The sequence below is a fragment of the Haemorhous mexicanus genome, chromosome 13 (genome assembly GCF_027477595.1).
Source record: "Haemorhous mexicanus isolate bHaeMex1 chromosome 13, bHaeMex1.pri, whole genome shotgun sequence".
In the NCBI taxonomy this organism is placed as follows: domain Eukaryota; kingdom Metazoa; phylum Chordata; class Aves; order Passeriformes; family Fringillidae; genus Haemorhous; species Haemorhous mexicanus.
Window position 1 is genome coordinate 4,075,241 of NC_082353.1, and position 20,604 is coordinate 4,095,844.

The 20,604-nt window shown below is 58.3% G+C and overlaps 1 protein-coding gene across 1 annotated transcript in view; it reads left to right on the forward strand.

Moving 5' to 3' along the window:
* Positions 1–17,453, forward strand: part of SEMA7A (semaphorin 7A (John Milton Hagen blood group)) — a 28,230-nt gene extending 10,777 nt beyond the window's left edge. The window contains exons 2-14 of the mRNA XM_059857945.1: positions 4,948–5,081; positions 6,367–6,417; positions 7,382–7,477; positions 7,555–7,639; positions 8,264–8,374; positions 10,148–10,287; positions 10,538–10,716; positions 10,838–10,946; positions 11,581–11,779; positions 12,771–12,886; positions 13,459–13,610; positions 14,783–14,850; positions 16,005–17,453. Coding sequence (XP_059713928.1) covers positions 4,948–5,081; positions 6,367–6,417; positions 7,382–7,477; positions 7,555–7,639; positions 8,264–8,374; positions 10,148–10,287; positions 10,538–10,716; positions 10,838–10,946; positions 11,581–11,779; positions 12,771–12,886; positions 13,459–13,610; positions 14,783–14,850; positions 16,005–16,351 — 1,787 coding nt within the window. The 3' untranslated portion in view covers positions 16,352–17,453. The remainder of the gene's footprint in view (positions 1–4,947; positions 5,082–6,366; positions 6,418–7,381; positions 7,478–7,554; positions 7,640–8,263; positions 8,375–10,147; positions 10,288–10,537; positions 10,717–10,837; positions 10,947–11,580; positions 11,780–12,770; positions 12,887–13,458; positions 13,611–14,782; positions 14,851–16,004) is intronic.
* Positions 17,454–20,604: the final 3,151 nt, after the last annotated feature.

Consider the following 20,604-nt stretch of genomic DNA (forward strand, 5'->3'; position numbering starts at 1 on the left):
TTCTGTGCTCTCCCACCTCCCATTCCAAGGTTATTCCCACTTTGCAGGAATTTCTGGGCAGGAAATGAAGGATCTGCCTCGTGCCCGCCCCAGCTCCCAGAACCCAGCAGGTTCTGCTCCCATCCCGCTTCCACTTCCATTCATTTCAGATAAATATTTCAGATAAATGCTTTATTTTAACCCTTCAGTGCCATTCCCTCCGCCCTGCTCTGCCCCAGCTCAGCATTCCCACAGAATTCCTGTCGGATTTAACCCTTTCCTCACCCAGAGAAGGCATTTTAAAGCCTTTCTTTCCATTTTCAGTCTCGTGGGAAGGGTGAGACAATACAGATTTATAAATCATGCCATAGCGATCAGGTGAACTCAGAAAAGGGCTTAATCCCACAAATTCCTTTTTTTTTCTGGAGCCGGGAGCGGTGTGAGCCGGTGACTCAGGAGCGTCTGGGCTGCGGGAGGAGCTGCCAGCCGGGAATGCTGGGGAGAGGGAGAGGGACAAGGAGAAGGAGAAGGAGAAGAGGAGAAGGAGAAGGAGAAGGAGAGGGAGAAGGAGAAGAGGAGGAGGAGAAGGAGAAGGAGAAGAAGGAGAAAGAAGGAGAAGGAGGTGCTGACTCAGCCCAGGCGGGCTGGGAGGTGGGGTTTGCCGGGAGAGGCTGCAGCCCACGCTGCCCCTCTGCTCCGGGGGTGGGAACAGCCGGCTCCAGGATACTCTGAGATGCTTTGGGATGCTCCCGGCTGCTCTGGGATGTTCTGGGATGCTCCAGAATGGTCTGGGATGCTTCCAGATGCTTTGGGATGCTCTGGGATGCCCTGGTGCTTCTCAAGGGGCTCTTGGTCCCAAGGGAGCCGTTTGCTCTGTCACCAAAGGCTGGATGCAAAGCTGGATTGCTCCTCTCTCTCTGTGAAACACATATTCACTCTCCTGTGAAAATTAAATAGTTTAATGAAGGACAGAAGGAGACAAGGACCACGGAGCAAAGGTTATTATGGCATCAGCCAAGAGCTCCCTGTTATCTTCAAGGACACCCCTTAAATGCCCTTTAATTCCATCAGCCCTTTGCATGCTCACAGCCCCTTGTGCACTGTAAAGTTTTCCCCAAACTGGTTTACAAGTTCCAGGAATTGTTTAGCACATCTCTTCTTTGGATCTGCTTTTTTAGAGCAGGAGGATTCCTGGGCTGTGGCTTTAGTCCCTTTTTGTCCCCTCCAGCAGAGGGTGAGTGCTGCTGGCTGCAGATCTGTGCAGGTGTGCTCATCCTGTGTTCCCTGGGTGTTCTCCCATGCCAGCAGGCACTGTAGCACAGCACACTGATCTCAGCTATGGCCCTGAGCTGAATGACAGCAGAAATAAAATCCAGATCTTCATGACAGAGTTACTGGAACACCCCACATCTAAAATCCGTTAATATTTGCCAAAAGCCAATATTATAATGTGTGTCTGTAACACCTCCACTGCATCTGTAGCATCTCCTGGTTCCCATCCCTGCTCCCTTCCCTCAGCCCCGGCATCCTCCAGGATGTCCCTCTCCCTGGTTTGATGTCCCCGCTCCCTCCCCTCTGGCGGGAGCACAAAGCCGCCCTTTCTCCCATTCAGGCCCCGCAGCGGGGACATTCCCAGGGACAGTGGTGCCATTGATTGCCGCCCGAGCCGCGGGGCTGGCGGCAAACGCCAGGCACGGGGGCTCGGAGGGGTCAGCCAGGCTCTGGGAATGAGCCCTGTGTCCCCTGCAGCTCCGGGGATGGATTCGGGGGCGGCGGTGACGGCATGGCCAAGCCCTCCGAGGGCACGGGCCTTTCTTTCCGGGGTCAAAAGCAGCTTTTGAGAGATGTCCCATTCTTTGGGGACTCAATGGGACACGGCCTGTCCCTGGAAGTGTCCAAGGCCAGGCCGGATGGGGCTTGGAGCACCCTGGCACGGTGGAAGGTGTCCCTGCCCTTGGCACAGTGTGGAACTGGATGAACTTTAGGGTCTCTTCCATTGCCAACAATTCTGGCACTGAGATGATGCCCTCTGCCTCCTCATCCTCATCTCCTGACGCTGTTCAAACCCCAGACCCACAGTTTGGGGTACAGGGATGATCAAACCCCATACCCACAGTTTGGGGAACAGGGATGATCAAACCCAGACCTGCAGTTTGGGGTACAGGGATGATCAAACCCCAGACCCGCAGTTTGGGATGCAGGGATGATCAAACCCCAGACCTGCAGTTTGGGGTGTAGGGATGATCAAACCCCATACCCACAGTTTGGGGTGCAGGGATGATCAAACCCCATACCTGCAGTTTGGGGTACAGGGATGATCAAACCCAGACCTGCAGTTTGGGGTACAGGGATGATCAAACCCAGACCTGCAGTTTGGGGTACAGGGATGATCAAACCCAAACCCGCAGTTTGGGATGCAGGGATGATCAAACCCATACCCACAGTTTGGGGTGCAGGGATGATCAAACCCAGACCTGCAGTTTGGGGTGCAGGGATGATCAAACCCAAACTCGCACTTTGGGGTGCAGGGATGATCAAACCCAGACCTGCAGTTTGGGGTACAGGGATGATCAAACCCCATACCCACAGTTTGGGGTGCAGGGATGATCAAACCCATACCCACAGTTTGGGGTGCAGGGATGATCAAACCCCAAACCCACAGTTTGGGGTGCAGGGATGATCAAACCCAGACCTGCAGTTTGGAATGCAGGGATGATCAAACCCCAAACCTGCAGTTTGGGGTGTAGGGATGATCAAACCCATACCCACAGTTTGGGGTGCAGGGATGATCAAACCTCAGACCCACAGTTTGGGGTGCAGGGATGATCAAACCCCATACCCACAGTTCAGGGTGCAGGGATGATCAAACCCCAGACCTGCAGTTTGGGGTGCAGGGATGTTCCCCCATCCCATCAGGATCCAAACCCCTTCCCTAATCCAAGGTGCTGCAGGCAGAGCAGGACTTGGAACCAGCTCTGCAGGGCTTAGGACCAGCTCTGCAGGGCTTAGGAGCAGCCCTAGAGGGCCGCCCCAGCGGCACAGGGACTGCAGCAGCCGCTCCTGGAAGCGCTCCGGGGCTCCGTTGCCAGCTCCGAGCCCAGCCCAGGCTCGCTGGAGGCTGGCAGAGCTGTTTCCTCTCTCGGCTCTGATTCAGTCCCCGGGGAGTTGCAGGATAAACAACAACCTCGGCGCCGGCCAAATGATTGTTTAGGGCTGCTTTGTTTGCGGCTCGCGGCTCAGCAGGGCTCGGGGAACTCGGGAAGAGCCCCCAGAGGAGCCTCAGGGCAGCAGGGGAGAAATGTGAGAGAGGAGAGGGAGCCGAGTTTGGAGCTCCAACTCAAAACTTGGAGATTTGTCTGGGTTAGCACAGATTTGGGGGCTGGGGTTTCAAACCCAGTAAGGTTCGGTGAGGTCTGGGCAGACCCCCTCGAGGCGTGTTGGTGATGGGGTCACGGCACCTTAATGGGGTTTTTGGGAAGGGAGAGGGTGTGAAGGGGGTTGTGCCTGTCCTGGGCGGGCTGGGACTGAGCCTGGCTGCAGAATCAGCCTGGAAGATTCTGTGCCAGCTCGGGCTCTTCTCTTTCTCGGAGCCTTTGGACACAGGGAAGGCTGGGCAGGGCGCAGGGACAGGAAGGGATGGTCCCAGGGGAAGGGCACGAGGAGCTGTCCCCTCTGTGTGTCCCCAGACCTGGGCGGTTCTGGCAGCTTCCCCAAGCCCTGCTGGGAAAACTCTGCTTGCTTTAAGGGATGAAAACCCGCAGGAGATGGGAATAACCCCCCAAACCCAGCGGGAATTCAGCGCCCCGGTGACCTCCAAGGTGCCCCTTGCTGGGCGGGGCAGAGAGAGCGCCGGGCCGGGCAGTGCCAAGTGTCGGCCCTTGGCAATTAAGAGCCACGCGCAGCTAATTAATTGCCCGGCGGTGGCGGCTGCCAGCTCCAGCGGCGCTCCCCGCCTTTGGCCGAGCGCTGGGAGCGCTGCCCAGGGCGGAGGCCGCTGTGTTGGGGAAAGGGAAAAGCGGGAATGGGAAAAGCAGGAGGCAGCCCCGAGCCCCGGAGCGATCCCGGTGCGCACCTCGGTTTTTAGGATCGTGGGGGGAGCAGGGCCAGCCTGGCCCGGCCCACGCAGGGGGAACGGAGGGGATTTGTAGGGAAGGGGGGCTGGAGAAGGTGGGATGTGAAAGAGGAAGGGCAGAGGGGCACGCGGCTGGATTTGCTGCCAGCTGGGACGTCTGGGGGCTGGCTGTCACTTTTTGTTCCTCTCTGGGACACGGAGCCTGGGGGTGGTGGTTTTGGGTGAAACTTTCATCTGTCAGACGTGGGCTCTGGCCTGGGATCCATCCCTTCTGGGATCCAAACCCTGTTGATCCTCCTGGAGATCCAAACCCTGTCCAGCCTTCTTGGGATACAAACCCTGTGCATCCTCCTGGAGATCCAAACCCTGTCCATTCCTCCTGGCCTGGGATCTAAACCATGTCCATCATCCTGGAGACCTAAACCGTGTCTGTCCCTCCTGGGATCCAAAACATGTCCATCCCTCCTGGAGATCCAAACCCTGTCCAACCCTCCTGGAGACCCAAATTCTGTCCATCCCTCCTGGAGACCCAAATTCTGTCCATCCCTCCTGGAGATCCAAACCATGTCCATCCTCCTGGAGATCCAAATTTTGTCCGTCCTTCCTGGAGATCCAAATTCTGTCCATCCCTCCTGGGATCCAAACCCTGTCCATCCCTCCTGGACACCCAAATTCTGTCCATCCCTCCTGGAGATCCAAACTGTGTCCATCCCTCCTGGAGATCCAAATTCTGTCCATCCCTCCTGGGGATCCAAACCCTGTCCATCCCTCCTGGGGATCCAAATACTGTCCATCCCTCCTGGGATCCAAACCCTGTCCATCCTCCAGGAGCACAGGAAGGGATGGGATCCATAGCTGCCCCCAGAGCAGCTCCCTGAGGTGTGTGCCCTTCCCAGGTGCCAAGGAATATGTCTTCCCACGGAGGGAGAGGTTCCCAGTGTTCTTCCACCAGGAAAACACCTCCTCCATCTACGTCGGGGGCGAGGGGAGGCTCTACTACTACGACTTTGCAACGCGTGAGAACTACACGGTGAGAGGCACCGCTCACGGGTTTGGAGCAAAACCCCACACAAAGGGTCTGGGATCCATCTCCCGGCCCACATTCCAGCCCTGGATGAGCCTGCTCTGTGCCCAGCTGGCTCCGTCCTGCCAGGAAGCAAAATCCCAGCAGGAATGAATGGGTTAGGTTGGGTTTGGGGTTGGGGTTAGGCTTAGGGTTGAGATTAGGGTTAGGGTTGAGGTTAGGGTTGGGGTTAGGGTTGAGGTTAGGGTTGAGGTTGGGGTTAGGGTTGAGGTTAGGGTTAGGGTTGGGGTTGGGGTTGAGGTTAGGGTTGAGGTTAGGGTTAGGGTTGAGGTTAGGGTTAGGGTTGGGTTTGGGGTTAGGGTTGAGGTTAGGGTTGAGATTAGGGTTAGGGTTGAGGTTAGGGTTAGGGTTGGGGTTGGGGTTAGGGTTGAGGTTAGGGTTAGGGTTAGGGTTGGGGTTGGGGTTGAGGTTAGGGTTGAGGTTAGGGTTAGGGTTGAGGTTAGGGTTAGGGTTGGGTTTGGGGTTAGGGTTGAGGTTAGGGTTGAGGTTAGGGTTAGGGTTAGGGCGAGGGTTAGGGTTAGGGTTAGGGTTGAGGTTAGGGTTAGGGTTGAGGTTAGGGTTAGGGTTAGGGTTGGGGTTGGGGTTAGGGTTGAGGTTAGGGTTAAGGGTTAGGGTTAGGGTTAGGGTTGAGGTTAGGGTCGGGTTTGAATCTCCTCTGTTGGCCATGGACGGGTTCTTCCTTGGGTTGGATCCCTCTGTGTTAGGGTTAGTCTTAGGTTTAGGCTTAGGTTTAAATCTCCTCTGTTGGCTAGGGGCAGGTTCTACCTTGGGTGGGATCCCTCCGAGGTTCTCACTGCCCCACAGGGCGGATGTTTCCAGCCTGGGATCTTTTCTGGATCCATCCTGGTTGTTTCCTCGGGATCCTTTCTGGATCCACCCTTGATATTTCCATCCTGGGGATTCTTTCTGGATCCTTTCTGGATGTTCCCATCTGGACATCCTTTCTGGATCCATCCCAAACGTTTCCATCCTGGGGTCCTTTCTGGATCCAGCCTGGGATCCTTTCTGGATCCATCCTGGATGTTTCCACCCTTGATCCTTTCTGAACTGAGAGCTGCAATGCTCAGATTTCATCACTGGCATCCAGCCCGGCCTTCCTGCGGGATTTCAGGCGCCAGGGGTGTGGGACAAGGACACCTCGAGGGTTTTGGTGACCTTGTGGCGCCCTGAGCCCGCGCCTGGTGGCATTGGAAGAGCAGGAGCAGAAACGTTTCCCTCTCTTTTGTCCTAGGAAGAGTTCCCAGCGACAAATGAAGGGCAGTGCATATCCTCTGGGAATTTGGTAGGTCCCACCTGTGAGGGAACAGCGGGATAGGGAGGATTTGGGATAAAGGAATAACGGGATGGGGAGGATTTGGGATAAAGAGGGAGCAGCGGGATGGGGAGGATTTGGGTTGAAGGAATAATGGGATGGGGAGGATTTGGGATAAAGGAATAATGGGATGGGAGGATTTGGGTTGAAATAGGAATAATGGGAAGGGGAAGATTTGGATTGAAGAGGGAACAATGGGATGGGGAGGATTTGGGATAAAGAGGGAACAGTGGGGTGGGGAGGATTTGGGTTGAAAAAGGAATAATGGGATGGGGAGGATTTGGGTTGAAGAGGGAACAGCGGGATGGGGAGGATTTGGGCTGAAGGAATAACAGGATGGGATGGATTTGGGATCAAGGAATAACGGAATGTGGAGGACTTGGGTTGAAGGAATAATGGGATGGGGAGGATTTGGGATAAAGAGCGAACAGCGGGATGGGGAGGATTTGGGATAAAGAGCGAACAGCGGGATGGGGAGGATTTGGGTTGAAGAGGGAACAGTGGGATGGGGAGGATTTGGGTTGAAGGAATAACGGGATGGGGAGGATTTGGGTTGAAGAGGGAACAGTGGGGTGGGAGGATTTGGGATAAAGAGGGAAGAGTGGGACGGGGAGGATTTGGGATAAAGAGGAAACAGTGGGGTGGAGAGGATTTGGGTTGAAGAGGGAATAACAGGATGGAGAGGATTTGGGTTGAAAAAGGAATAACGGGATGGAGAGGATTTGGGTTGAAGAGGGAATAACGGGATGGGAAGGATTTGGGCTGAAGAGGGAACAATGGGATGGGGAGGGCTGGAGTATTTGGTTGAAGGATCTGAGTGTGCTCCTCATGAGCTCCCTGCGGCTGAGGAGATGTGGGAAAACCCAGGAAGGACCTGGGAACTGGTGCGGTGCTGGGGGCTCTGTGCCATGGCCAGGCTCCTGTGCCCCTGCAGGAGGACAGCCGGAACTACCTGACCCTGGTGGAGCAGTACGGGGACGGGCTCTTGGTGTGCGGCACCGGCGCCTGCGCTCCCACCTGCTGGAACGTGGTACGGATCCTTCCCCCTTCCTGGGTGGGGAAAACCCGGCCTGACCCCACTCAGGATCCCATTCTGTCCTTCCCCAGACGCAGAGGAAGGAGAGCCTGCCCTGGGATGGGAGAGGGATCGCCCCCTTCACCCCTGACTCCAACACCCTCGTCGTTGTCGATGGTGAGTGGGACACTTTCCCATTTTCCTGTTTTCCTGTGGTTTTGTTGTGCTCAAAGCCTCCCTGGGGCAAACAGCAACCCCCTGAGGCTGCTCTGAGGGCTTTGTCCCCTCGGCTCTCCTCATTTTGTCCCCGTGGAAATGCACATCCCATTGGGACAGAGGCTGGAGATTTCCACTGGGGCGTGGGATGGGGGCTCTGTGTGGGAGGAACGTTGGGAATTGGGAGTGCTTTGGGTCTGGAGGGACCTGGGAAGGACCTGAATCAGGAATGTTTTGGGTCAAGACGGACCTGAATCAGGAATGTTTTGGGTCAAGAGGGACCTCAGTAGGAGGGACCTGATTTGGAATGCTTTGGGTCAAGAGGGACCTTGGGAGGAGGGACATAAATCAGGAATGTTTTGGGTCAGGAGGGACCTGGGAAGGAGGGCCTGCAGTGATCCCACTGCTCCAGGCCTGGTGTGGGGACAGGTGAGGATCCTTCCAAGAACCTGTCCCTGCCGCCCTTCGAGGACTGGGTGTCAGGACTGGGATTCCTGTTCCCTACCCACCATCCCTGCCATGCCCAGGAAGTCCTGGCTGCTTTCCCTCCTCCTCATGCTCTCCCCACTCCCTGCTGTCCCACAGGCCAGGACATCTACTCCACCATCAAGAAGAGCCAGCAGAATGGGAAGATCCCTCGATTCCGCCGCGTGAGGGGCGGGGGAGAGCTCTACACCAGCGACACCGTGATGCAGAGTGAGTGGGACATTCCCACTGGGAGGACATTCCCGGCAGGGAGACATTCCCACCGGGGGGATCCCCACTGGACCCTGCCCCCCACAGCTGGCAGGGGGCAGGAGAAGCTCCGGAGCCTCTTGTGGGGGCTGATCGGTGCCCAATTAAGCAAAACTTGTTAGTTTTGCTCTGCTTGCTCTCACAACGCAGCTATGCCTGTAAATCCACCAAAAAGGAATGTTTGGGTTGCTTGAGCCAAGTCAGCAGGCTCAGATGCCAAATGTTCAGCCAGCTCGAGCCCAGACAAGCCCTTTGTGACCTGCTTGGTGTGCCAGTGCCAGCCAAGGAGCGGCCAACACCCAACGGTGACAATTATTGGTGTGAGGCTGCCCACGAGACCCATCCTGTAACCAACTGGTGCTAGTGGGTCCCTGATCTTCTTAAAGCACCTTCTGAACCTCGAGAACTGGAAATCCTTGGTTCTTTGGCCATGGGATTTCGTGCTGAGGGAGATCCAGTTAAATGTTGTGTGCAGAAACTCCTGTGCACATCCTGGGTACAGAAGCTGTAGTTTGTGGTGCTGCCCCAGTGCACCCTAAGCTTAATCTGACAGATGGCTGCCAGCCAGGAGGGAGCCAGCTTCCCCTGAGCCCTGTCCCAAACCAGCACAAAAGTGACTTCCCTGTCCTTGGGGCATGGGGAAATGAGGCTGGCGAGTCCCTCCTGCGGGCTGGAAGGAAATCGGGTTGTGCAAAATGCCCGGCAGCTGCCCCGCGGCCTTGGGCAACTTCCAGTGCGGGCAGGAGCCCTGGGCAAACCCCAGCCAGGGCCAAACCCGGGGCAGGGACAGGGAGGGGACACGGGGAAAGGACCCTGCTCCACTTCCCCGGGCTTGTGGAAGGGTGGGGGAAACGGGGGATTAATGGGATAAAAATCAGAATGAAAATGACAGCGGGATAAAACAGGGAGGGGGAAACCAAACCAGGCCTGAGAGGCTGATCCTGGGACGTTCCTTGGATTTGATCCTTGGAGATTGCCTGCTGTGGGAACAGCAGCTCAGGGTGCTCAGAAGGACCCGGGGGTGCATTAATAGGAACGGTGTTACAGGGTTTTCCCAACACACAGCGCGGATTGCTCCTGATGAGGGATCCTTCCTTTCTGGCTTCCCAGAGTGGGAGGGTCTCTGGGGCTTCCCCAGGCTCCAGGGAATGAGTCCGTGCAGTCAGGCAGGAGGCACCGGGGAGGTGGCACTGATGCCTCAGGTTTTGGGTTTGATATTTTTCAGGCTCTGTGCTGCTTTAGTGGGTGGGTCTGGGCTTTGTGTTAGGGGATGGTGAGCTCTCTGCACAGAGCAGGGAGACACAACAATTCCTGCTCCAGCTGGGCACCAAGGACAAAGGAACCAGATCTCAGCCCCAAGGACATAAACAACACGGGCTGGAGAGAGAAAACAAGAAGGACGGGACTTCATAATCTAAAACTGTAACTGGACAATGAGCTCCAATATGCAAATGGAGCAGGACTTATAAAAGTCAGAGACCTTTGTGTCCATTCTTGTGACCATTTTGGTTCATCTTGTGCTGCCCAAGGTGGATCCATTGGGGAGATCCTTTTAATAAATCCCGGCTTTATTCTTGAGCTCAGTCTAGTCTTGGTTCTAGCTCAGCCTTCCCAAGGCATCAGGCTCGGAGCTGTCCTTTCCCTGGGCCACAGCCGTGTCCCACTCCCTGCTCTGTCCCCACCAGTGGCTTCCCGGATGAAATCAGGTCCAAGCTCTGTCCCTTGCCTCCCCAGACCCTCAGTTTGTCAAGGCCACCACGCTGAGGCACGAGGAGCCTCACCAGGACAAGATTTATTACTTCTTCCGCGAGGACAACCCGGACAAGAGCCCCGAGGCGCCCCGGAACATCTCGCGGGTGGCCCAGCTGTGTAAGGTACCTCGGGGACAGGCTGGGGTGGAGCCGGGACAGCTCTGGGGGGGACAGGGGACGTGCCAGCTCCCCTGGGCTTACCCAGGCTTGGTTTGGCCCCTCTGAGTGGGGCACAGCCTCGCAGGGGAGAGAATTCCCGCTGGGATGGCAGGAACGGGGTTGTGGCAGCATCCCGCAGTTCCCTGTCGGGATGGGCATTTTGGGGTGTTCCCCCCCAAACCCTGACTCCCTCCCCGCTGTCCCTGTCCCCCAGGAGGACAGGGGAGGAACCAGCTCCCTGTCAGCCTCCAAGTGGACCACGTTCCTCAAGGCCACCCTGATCTGCGTGGACCCCGTCACCAAGGGCAACTTCAACTGGCTCCAGGACGTCTTCTTTGTCCCCGCGGGTGACTGGCGGCACTCCAAGGTCTACGGGCTCTTCACCAACACGTGGTGAGGGGCCCTGGCCCAAATCCTCTCTTCCAGCCCTCTTTTCCCTCAGGAAAACAGCCGGAACGGGCACAGGGGTGGGCACAGCCTGGTGTCCCCCCTCACCCTGTCTTTGTCCCCTCAGGGGAAGCTCTGCCGTCTGTGTCTACTCCTTTGGGGACATCGACAACGTGTTCAGGACATCGCGGCTCAAAGGCTACAACGGCCCCACCCCGGAGGTCAAACCTGGCCAGGTGAGGGAGGGGCAGGAGCCACCCCGCGGGAGGCCCGGGGAATCCCGGGAAGTGGACACGGAGGGAGGCTGGAACAGGTCCGATCCCTTCGTGGAAAGAACGAGGAGAGGATCTCTGAGGGCACCTGGCACGGGCACAGGGACAACACCCCCGGGGCACAGCTGTCCCCTTTCTCTGCCATCCTCAGCACCCTGCCTGCCTCTGGTGCAGTGCCTTTGTCCCTTTCTGTCCCCTCTGCCTGCAGTGCGTCCTCTCGGGGCAGCATCCTCTGAGTCCAGTCCCTTCTGTCCCCTTCTGTCCCCTCTGGGCAGCACCCTCTGAGTCCGGTGCCTTTTGTCCCCTTCTGTCCCCTCTCCAGCAGTGCGTCCCCTCGGGGCAGCACCCTCTGCCTCTGGTCCCTTCTGTCCCCTCGGGGCAGCACCCTCTGACTCCGGTCCCTTCTGTCCCCTTTTGTCCCCTTCTGTCCTCTCTCCAGTAGTGCGTCCTCTCGGGGTAGCACCCTCTTAGTCCAGTGCCTTTTGTCCCCTTCTGTCCCCTCGGGGCAGCACCCTCTGCCTCTGGTCCCTTCTGTCCCCTCGGGGCAGCACCCTCTGACTCCGGTCCCTTTTGTCCCCTTCTGTCCCCTGTCCCGCAGTGCGTCCCCTCGGGGCAGCACACGCCGAGCGAGACCTTCAAGATCGCCGACAGCCACCCCGAGGTGGAGGAGCGGGTGGAGCCGCTGTCCCCGTCCCGGAGCCCCCTGTTCCACAACAAGCACCGCTACCAGAAAATCGGCGTGCACGAGGTGGCCGCGGCCGACGGGCAGCGCTACAACGTCCTCTACCTGGCCACAGGTGCGGCGACACTACCCGGGGGACTTTCCCCGCGGGCAGGGCAGCCTTCCCAGCCTGGCATATGTTCGTCAGGCGGCGGCGAGCTGCCAAGTTTCGGGAACAGCAGAACGCTGCCAGGCTGGCTGTGTGGGCACAGCCGGGCTCCGGGCAGCGTCCCAGGCACGGGGGAGGTGGGCACGGTTGGTGCTGGGGGGCAGAAATCCTTCCCCAGGGAGCAGCTCCGTCGTTTTCTGGTGCTTGCCGAGCTGTCCTGGTCCCTCCCATCTGTGGGATGTGTTCCCTGGCGTTCCTGGAGGGAGAGGCAGGGGTTTGATTTCCCTCTTTTGTGATGGGGAAAGTGCTCTTGGTGGGTGGCTGGGGTTGGATTGGGGCCCGCGAGTGATGGATTTGGGATTTTACAGCTTGAGAGAAACAGAGAGAAATAGGGAAACAGAGCGAGAGAGGTAGAAACAGAGAAATAGGGACACTTAGAGAGAAACTGAGAGAGAAATAGAAAAATAGAACAACAGAGTTAGAGAGAGAACGAGAAATAGAGAAACAGAGAAATTGAGAAAGAGAAATACAGGAACAGAGAAATACAGGAACAGAGAAACAGAGTTACAGAGAAACAGATTTACAGAGAAACAGAGAGAAATAGAGAAACAGAGCAATAGATTTGAAATGGAGCAAAACAGAGAGACAGAGCGATGGAGAATTTGCAGAATCCTGGGTCTAAACACAGCCAATGCCCCAGGGTCCCCCTGGGCAGCTTGATCCAGCAGGAAGGGCTGTGGGATGGACACCTGGAGGTCCTGCCCCAGCTGGGCTTCCCCTCCCCCTGGCTGAGGGGAGAAGGGATCCCTTTGGGAAGGGGGAACCCTGAGGATTCCCAGCCCTGTCCCCTCGGGGTGCTGCTCCCGCCCTCGCTGGGTGTCGGGTCCAGGAGGCACCTCCTGGCACTGTCACCTCCTCTCAGGGTGCCTCACCAGGGCTGTGCCCTCTCTCTCCCCAGACAAGGGGTCCATCCACAAGGTGGTGGAGCTGCCAGACGGGGTGCAGAACATCGTGGAGATCCAGGTGTTCCCCAACAAGGATCCCATCCAGTCCATGATCCTGGACCATGCCAGGGTGGGTCCCTGCTGCAGGGGCGGGGGGACAGGGTGGAACAGGCATGGGTGGGTCAGCGCCAGCCCTGGGGAGTGAAATCATGGAACTGTTGGCGTTGGAAGGGACCTTCAGTGATCACCCTGTGATGACCTTTAATGATCACCCTGTGACCTTTAATGATCATCCAGCCCCACCTTCCACCATCCAAGGCTGCTCCAAATCCCAATGCCCACCCTGGCCTCGGGCACTTCTAGGGATCCAGGGGCAGCCACAGCTGCCCTGGGAATTCCATCTCGGCCCCTCCCCACCCTCCCAGGGAACAATTCCTTCCCAATATCCCATCCATCCCTTCCCTCTGGCAGTGGAAGCCATTCCCCGTCTCCTGTCCCTCCAAATTCCCTCTCCAAGGGAAGGCCCTGGAAGGAGCTCTGAGCTCTCCCTGGAGCCTTCTCCTCTCCAGGTGAGCACCCCCAGCTCTCCCAGCCTAGCTCCAGGGGAGTTCCACCCTTGGAGCACCTCCTTGGCCTCCTTCCAGCTCCTCCCTGACCTTCCCTGGGCCACGGGATGACTGTTCCCCTGCTCTCCTCCCGCAGGCCGTGCTCTACGTGGGCTCCAGCAGCCGCGTCCTGGAGCTGCCCATGGACATGTGCGGGGCCTACCGCAACAACTGCCACAGCTGCGTGCTGGCCAGGGACCCCTACTGCGGCTGGGCCAATGGCTCCTGCCTCTCGCTGGCCCTCAGCAGGTGTGGGGGGCCGTTCCCACCCCAATCCCACCAGGCCAACACCCACGTCCCCAGCATTCCCCTCCTGGGCTGAGCGCGTGCTTGGGTTTGGGGTGGATGCGCTGTCCCCAAAGGTTGGGGTGCTCTGTGCGGGTCCATCCCTCCCTTGAAGAGTTTTGGGCACTCAACCCCACTTCCCAAGAGTTTGGGATGCCTTGCATGAATCCATCCTTCCCTTGAAGGGTTTTGGGCACCCAACCCCTGTCCCCAAGAGTTTGGGGTGCTCTGTATGGATCCATCCCTCCCTTGAAGGGTTTTGGGCACCCAACCCCTGTCCCCAAGAGTTTGGGGTGCTCTGTGTGGATCCATCCCTCCCTTGAAGGGTTTTGGGCACCCAAACACATTTTCCCAAAACTTTGGAGTGGTGTGTGCGAATCCATCCCTCCCTTAAAGGGTTTTGGGTACCCAACCCCTCTCCCTGAAAGTTTGGGGTGCTCTGTGCAGATCCATCCCTCCCTTGAAGGGTTTTGGGCACCAAACACCTGTCCCCAAAGGTTTGGGGTGCTCTGTGTGGATCCATCCCTCCCTTGAAGGGTTTTGGGCACCCAACCCCTGTCCCCAAGAGTTTGGGGTGCTCTGTATGGATCCATCCCTCCCTTGAAGGGTTTTGGGCACCCAACCCCTCTCCCTGAAAGTTTGGGGTGCTCTGTGTGGATCCATCACTCCCTTGAAGGGTTTTGGGCATCCAACCCCTGTCCCCAAGAGTTTGGGATGCCTTGCATGGACCCATCCTTCCCTTGAGGAGTTTTGGGCACCCAAACACATTTTCCCAAAACATTGGAGTGATTTGTGCAAATCTATCCGTCCCTTAAAGGGTTTTGGGTACCCAGCCCCTCTCCCTGAAATTTTGGGGTGCTCTGTGCAGATTCATCCCTCCCGTGAAAGGTTTTGGGCACCAAACACCTGTCCCCAAAGGTTTGGGGTGCTCTGTGCAGATTCATCCCTCCCCTGAAGGGTTTTGGGCACTCATCCCCTCTCCTTGCTGCTGGGTCTCGTGTTGGTCATCTCCAACCTTTGGAAACTGGGATGGGAGGGGGAGATTCCTGCTCATCCCACCGCTATGGGGGATTCCCATCCCTGAACCACCTCTTCCCAAAGTTCTGTGGGTGCTTATTCCCATTCCCATCCCCCAGGGGGGCACTCCAGAACCTGAACTTGGACTCGTGGCGAGGAAGCTGCCAGAGGGGCGACATCAAGGAAGGTATGTGGAGATGTTGTGGTTGGGGAAGGAACGGCTTCATTCTCCAGGCTTTGGATGGGTTTGGATGGGTTTGGGTGGGTTTGGGTGGGTTTGGATGGGTTTGGGTGGGTTTGGGTTGGTTTGGAAGTGTTTTGGTGGGTTTGGATGGGTTTGGGTGGGTTTGGATGGATTTGGAAGGATTTGGATGGGTTTGGGCTTGTTTGGATGTGTTTGGGTGGGTTTGGATGTGTTTGGATAGGTTTTGGGTGGGTTTGGGTGGGTTTGGATGGGTTTGGGTGGGTTGGGATGTGTTTGGATGGGTTTTGGGTGGGTTTGGATGGGTTTGGGTGGGTTTGGGTTGTTTGGAAGTGTTTTGGTGGGTTTGGATGGGTTTGGGTGGGTTTGGGTGGGTTTGGATGGGTTTGGATGGATTTGGATGGGTTTGGGCTTGTTTGGATGGGTTTGGGTGGGTTTGGATAGGTTTTGGGTGGGTTTGGGTGGGTTTGGAAGGGTTTCATTTGGTTTGGAGGGATTTGGATGGGTTTGGGTGGGTTTTGATGGATTTGGATGGGTTTGGATATGTTTGGATGGGTTTTGGGTGGGTTTGGGTGGGTTTGGATGGGTTTGGGTGGATCTGGATGCATTTGGATGGGTTTGGATGAGTTTGGATGGGTTTGGATGGGTTTGGATGTGTTTGTGTTGGTTTGGGTGGGTTTGGGTGGGTTTGGATGGGTTTGGGTAGGTTTGGATGTGTTTGGGTAGGTTTGGATGTGTTTGGGTTGGTTTGGGTGGGTTTGGATGAGTTTGGGTGGGTTTGGATGGGTTTGTGTTGGTTTGGGTGGGTTTGGATGGATTTGGATGGTTTTGGATGGGTTTTGGGGAGGTTTGGATGTGTTTGGATGAGTTTGGACAGGTCATCTGTCTGGGTTTGAACAGCCAGGTGTCTGCCAAGGAAGGCAGGAGCCCCCCTGAAATAGAAAATGCAAACCCCCTCCTTTCGAACTGTTATCACTTTGAAATTAGAGGCTCTCAGGCAGAGACATGGGAGCAGGAATAGCAGGGCAGAGCAGAAGTTTGGAGGAGCTCTCTCTCAGAAGCCACCTCCGAGTCTTCCTCCACCCCTCTAAAGCCCAGACTGCCCGCACCTAACTCACCCTCACCCCGTGTCCCTGCAGACGACTTCCGCAACATCTCGGTGATGCCCCTGTCCCGCTACTACCTCAACTGCTCCATCGAGTCCCACTACGCCACCTACAACTGGTACCACGAGGACGTGCTCATCAAGAGCTGCAACACCTCCCACCCGCAGCACGACTGCTTCCACTTCATCCCCAGCGTGAGCCACGAGCACTACGGCCACTACGTCTGCGTGTCCGAGGAGGACGGCTTCCGCCAGGCGCTGGTCAAGGAGCACCTCCTGAACCGCCAGCACTTCCTCTGGCAGCGCGGCCGCGCTCCGGCCACGCTGGCCTCGTGGCTCCAGCTGCTGCTCGTGGTGGCCCTGGCCGAGCTCTTCCACTGACGCCGCTCCTCCTCCGCGGACTTTGAGCCTCCCTCCCCGCCGGCCTCGCTGGCGGAGCCGCGGGAGGAGGCTGCCACACGCGGTGGCGGCCCCGCCGGCCGGCCTTGCATGCGCTGATGCTCAGGGCGCGGCCGCTCCTTGCATGTGATGAAGATGAGGAGGAGGAGGAGCCGGCCCTCGGCCTCCTCCGGACGCCGCTGCTTCCCGAGGTTTTGGGGGGTCATGTTGGGGTTGGCAGCGGCTGCGACGCCCCCGGCGAGTCCCCTCCTGCTCGAGGGGGGCTCGGGGCGTTTTGTTTTGCTCGCAGCCGGCTTTGGTGTGGGAGGGAGGTCGGGAATCGGCGCCACCGCCGTGGGAATTTGCATGGAAAAGCCTCGGAAGGTGACTGGATTTGGGGTGTGGGGATGGGAAGGGGAGGTGGGAGCAGAGCCCGGAGCGGAGCGGGAGGCCCTGGGAAGACGCTGGAGACGCACAAATGCTCCGCGGGCAGCTGAGGGGCAGCGCAGCAGCGGGGCCGTGCCCGCTCCCACCCTGGCCCGGGCGTCCTCAGGGAAAGCGGCCGCGGATCTCAGGGCACCGGGGGGCTGCGCCTGTCCCCGCCTCTGTCCCTGTGCCCCGGGGCGGGCCCGGGCTCCTCTTCCCCCGCGCTCTCGGAGGTCTCGGAGCGAGACTAAACTGTGAAAATCGGGATTTTCCCCCTGCCGAGGGGGGTCCCGCTCCTTGTCCCAACCTCGCCCGGCCCGGAGCGGGGACACCCAGGGGACACCCTGGCCGTGCTTCCAATGCCTGTCCTGGATCCTGCTCGCTCAGGAGGGGCCGAGGGGCTGCGTCCAGAGCCCGCGGGCAGCGGGCCAGAGCTTCCTACTGCACTACATGCCCGAGATGTTCCCCATCCCCAGCCCAGGACAGAGCTTCTCACAGCCCTTCTCAAAGCACTTTAACTTTGTGGACTAACAGATATTTATTATATCGACTGCTCGTTTCTGTCTTGTAGGATTTTATAATATTACAGCGGGCGGGGGCGGATCACAGGAGAGGAAAATTAAAAAATAAAAAACAAAAACCACCACAACAGCTACCAAAACCCCCCCCCAAACCCTTTCAGACCTGTAACCAAAGCGGATGGTTGGAATAAAGAGTGGAAAAAAAAGCAGGAGAGCGCTGATTCTCACTGGGAATGACGGGGGCTGGGATCTCCCCTGGCCTTTTCCCGTGTCCTGCTCTCTCCAGCCCCGGTTTTGGGGGCTCCTGGTTTGATCCAGCAGCGAATTCCCGCTGGAAATCCCAAAGGAGGGAGTGAGCAGCAGCCCTGGGAAGGGAGGGGTGGGAACAGCGGCGGGGTTGGTGCTGTGGAGCCATCCCCCCTCCTCCTGCCTGGGATGCTCCGGATTTTTGGGAAAAGTGAGCTGCTGTGAGGGAAAAGGGCAGAGCTGGGGCAGGAGGGAGGCGGGGAGCGGGAATTCGGGATTTCGGGAGGTGCTAAAAAAGGCAGGAGCGACCTAAACCTCCATCAAATCAGCCCCGGCACAAAGGCAGAGCCGGCCCGGGGCTCGTCCCGGGCTATTCCCGGTGCTCCTGCCGGGCCTCTGCCCGCAGGGAAATATTTCGGGATGGGCGCATGAGCTGCAGCTCAGGACTGCAGTGACACACAGCCGGGTGGCGCTGGGGACACGGGGGTGGCACTGAGGGGACCCGGCGGTCCCCGCTCCTCACGGGGGGGAGGTTTGGCAGCGGAAAAGCGAAACCTTTCCCTGCCTCCATTCCTCTTTTGGCACAGAATTCCCGCTGGCGCCGGCGGCGTGCGGGAAGGGAGGAGGCAGGAGCCGGGAGCGGGCGATTCCCGAGCCGGGAGCAGGAATTTTGGCAGCCCCGGGGGATGGGAACTCCGAGGAGCCCAGAGCCCGGGGGGAATTTTTGGGTGCAGCTGTTCCCATTCCCAGCTCCACCGATGGGACCCCAAAGCTCCAAAATCCCTGGAAAGAGGCTCGGGAGCAGCGCACGAAGGCGACGCTCGAGAATTCCCACCCTGGAATGGATGGGAGCGGGCTCGGGCAGCCAGATTCCAGTTTGGAATTCCCTTTCTTGCCCAAAAACCCGGCTGAGAGCTGGGGGCCGGGTGACAGCGACACAGGCAGGGTGTCCCCTCGCCTGGGAGCAGCCAGGACAAACCGCGGAGGTTTTTTTGCCGAATTCCCCGAGGGAAGCCGCGCAGGCCGAGCCCTGCGGGTGTGTTCTATCCCGGGACACGCTCCCAGTCCCGCCCGCTGCCTCCTCAAATCCAGCCGGGCAAAATCCCGGGATTTGTTGTGGCCTCGGGGCTGCCCCAGGGGAGCCGCGATGTGCCCGCGGCTGTCACCTCGCTGTCCCCGGGGGTTATTCTGCGATCTGAGCTGGCCCGGGATGATATTCCAGCAGCTTTTCCAGCCTTTTCCCGGCACAGGGAGAGCGGCCACGAACAAAATCCCCCAGGAGCGTTTGGGTTTTCTCCCCCAGGCTCATTTTTGGGGCTGTTCCAGCCCCGGGGGTTGCTCCAGGAGGAAGATTTGCCGTGCAGGACCATCCTGTATCCCCACGGACGGGATTCCAGAGCTGCCGGGACACCCCAGAGCATCACCCCGGGAATTTTTCCCGCTGGAATGGGGATCCGGAGCCGCTGGGGTTGCAGGGATGGAGAGGCGCTGCTGCATCCCGGCCACGCCCTCCCATGAAATCCATGGATTTCTTGATTCCAAGAGTCGGGATCCCGGAGCCCTGCGGCGCTCCCGGCTCGCTCCCGGCCGCTTTTCCCAGCTCAGTTTTTGGGGATTTTCGGCTGCCGCATTCCCCGTTTTTCCCGAGGTTTAACCCGATGTCTGTCTGTCTGTCTGTCTGTCCCTCTGCTTTCCGGGGCTGGGACAGGGAGGGATCCAGGTGGGATCCGAGAGGGGGATCCAGGTGGGATCCAAGGGGGACACAAGTGGGATCTGAGAGGGGTATCCAGGTGGGATCCGAGAGAGATCCAGGTGGGATCCGAGAGGGTCCATGTGGGATCCAAGAGAGATCCAGGTGGGATCTGAGAGGGGGATCCAGGGGGGACCCAAGAGAGATCCAGGTGGGATCTGAGAAGGGGATCCAGGTGGGATCCGAGAGAGATCCAGGTGGGATCTGAGAAGGGGATCCAGGTGGGATCCGAGAGAGATCCAGGTGGGATCTGAGAGGGGGATCCAGGGAGGACCCAAGGGGGATCCAGGTGGGATCTGAGAGGGGGATCCAGGGAGGACCCAAGAGAGATCCAGGTGGGATCTGAGAGGGGGATCCAGGGCGGACCCAAGGGGGATCCAGGTGGGATCTGAGAGGGGGATCCAGGGGGGACCCAAGGGGGATCCAGGTGGGATCTGAGAGGGGGATCCTGGTGGGACCTGAAAGGGTCCCAGAAGTTGTGTGAAAGGGAATCCAGGTGGGATCTGAGAGGGACCCAGGTGGGATCCAAGAGAGGATCCGGGTGAGGCAGAGAGGGCCCTGTATGGTTTTCTATGGGGCAGGGGGCTCCCTCTGGAGGTCCCTATAGGGGAATCTATGGGGTAAGAGTCTCCCTATAGGGCAGAGGAGGCTCTATGGGGCAGGAGGGCCCCTCTGTAGATTTATGGGGCAGGGGGGTCCCTTCAGGACGGGGAGGGTCCCTGTAGGGCAGGGGGGTCTTATGGGGCAGAGAGACCCCTATAGGGTTTTCTATAGGGCAGGAGGCTCCCTCCAGAGGCCCCTATAGGGGTATCTATGGGGCAGGGAGGTCTCTATAGGTCAGGGGAATCACTCTAGGGCAGGGTGGTCTCTGTGGGGCAGGGGGGGTCCCTATAGGGTTTTCTGTGGAGCAGAGAGGCCCCTATAGGGCTATCTATGGGGCAGGGCAGTCTCTATAGGTCATGTGGGGTCTCTGTGGGGCAGAGGCCCCATAGAGAAAGCCCTTATAGGGTTTCCTATGGAGCAGAGGGGTCCTATAGGGGTATCTATGGGACAGGAAGGTCCCTATGGGGTTTTCTATGGTGCAGTCTCTATAGGGTTTTCTATGGGGCAGGAAGGTCCCTATAGGTCAGGGGGTCTCTATGGGGCAGGGGGGTCCCTATTGCTCAGGGGGTCTCTATGGGGCAGGGGGCCCATAGAGAAAGCCCTTATAGGGTTTTCCATGGGGCAGAGGGGTCCCTGATATCTCGCTATAGGGCAGGGAGGTCTCTGTGCAGTTTTAGGGTCAGGAAGCAAAGCAGCAGCTCCAGGCCCTT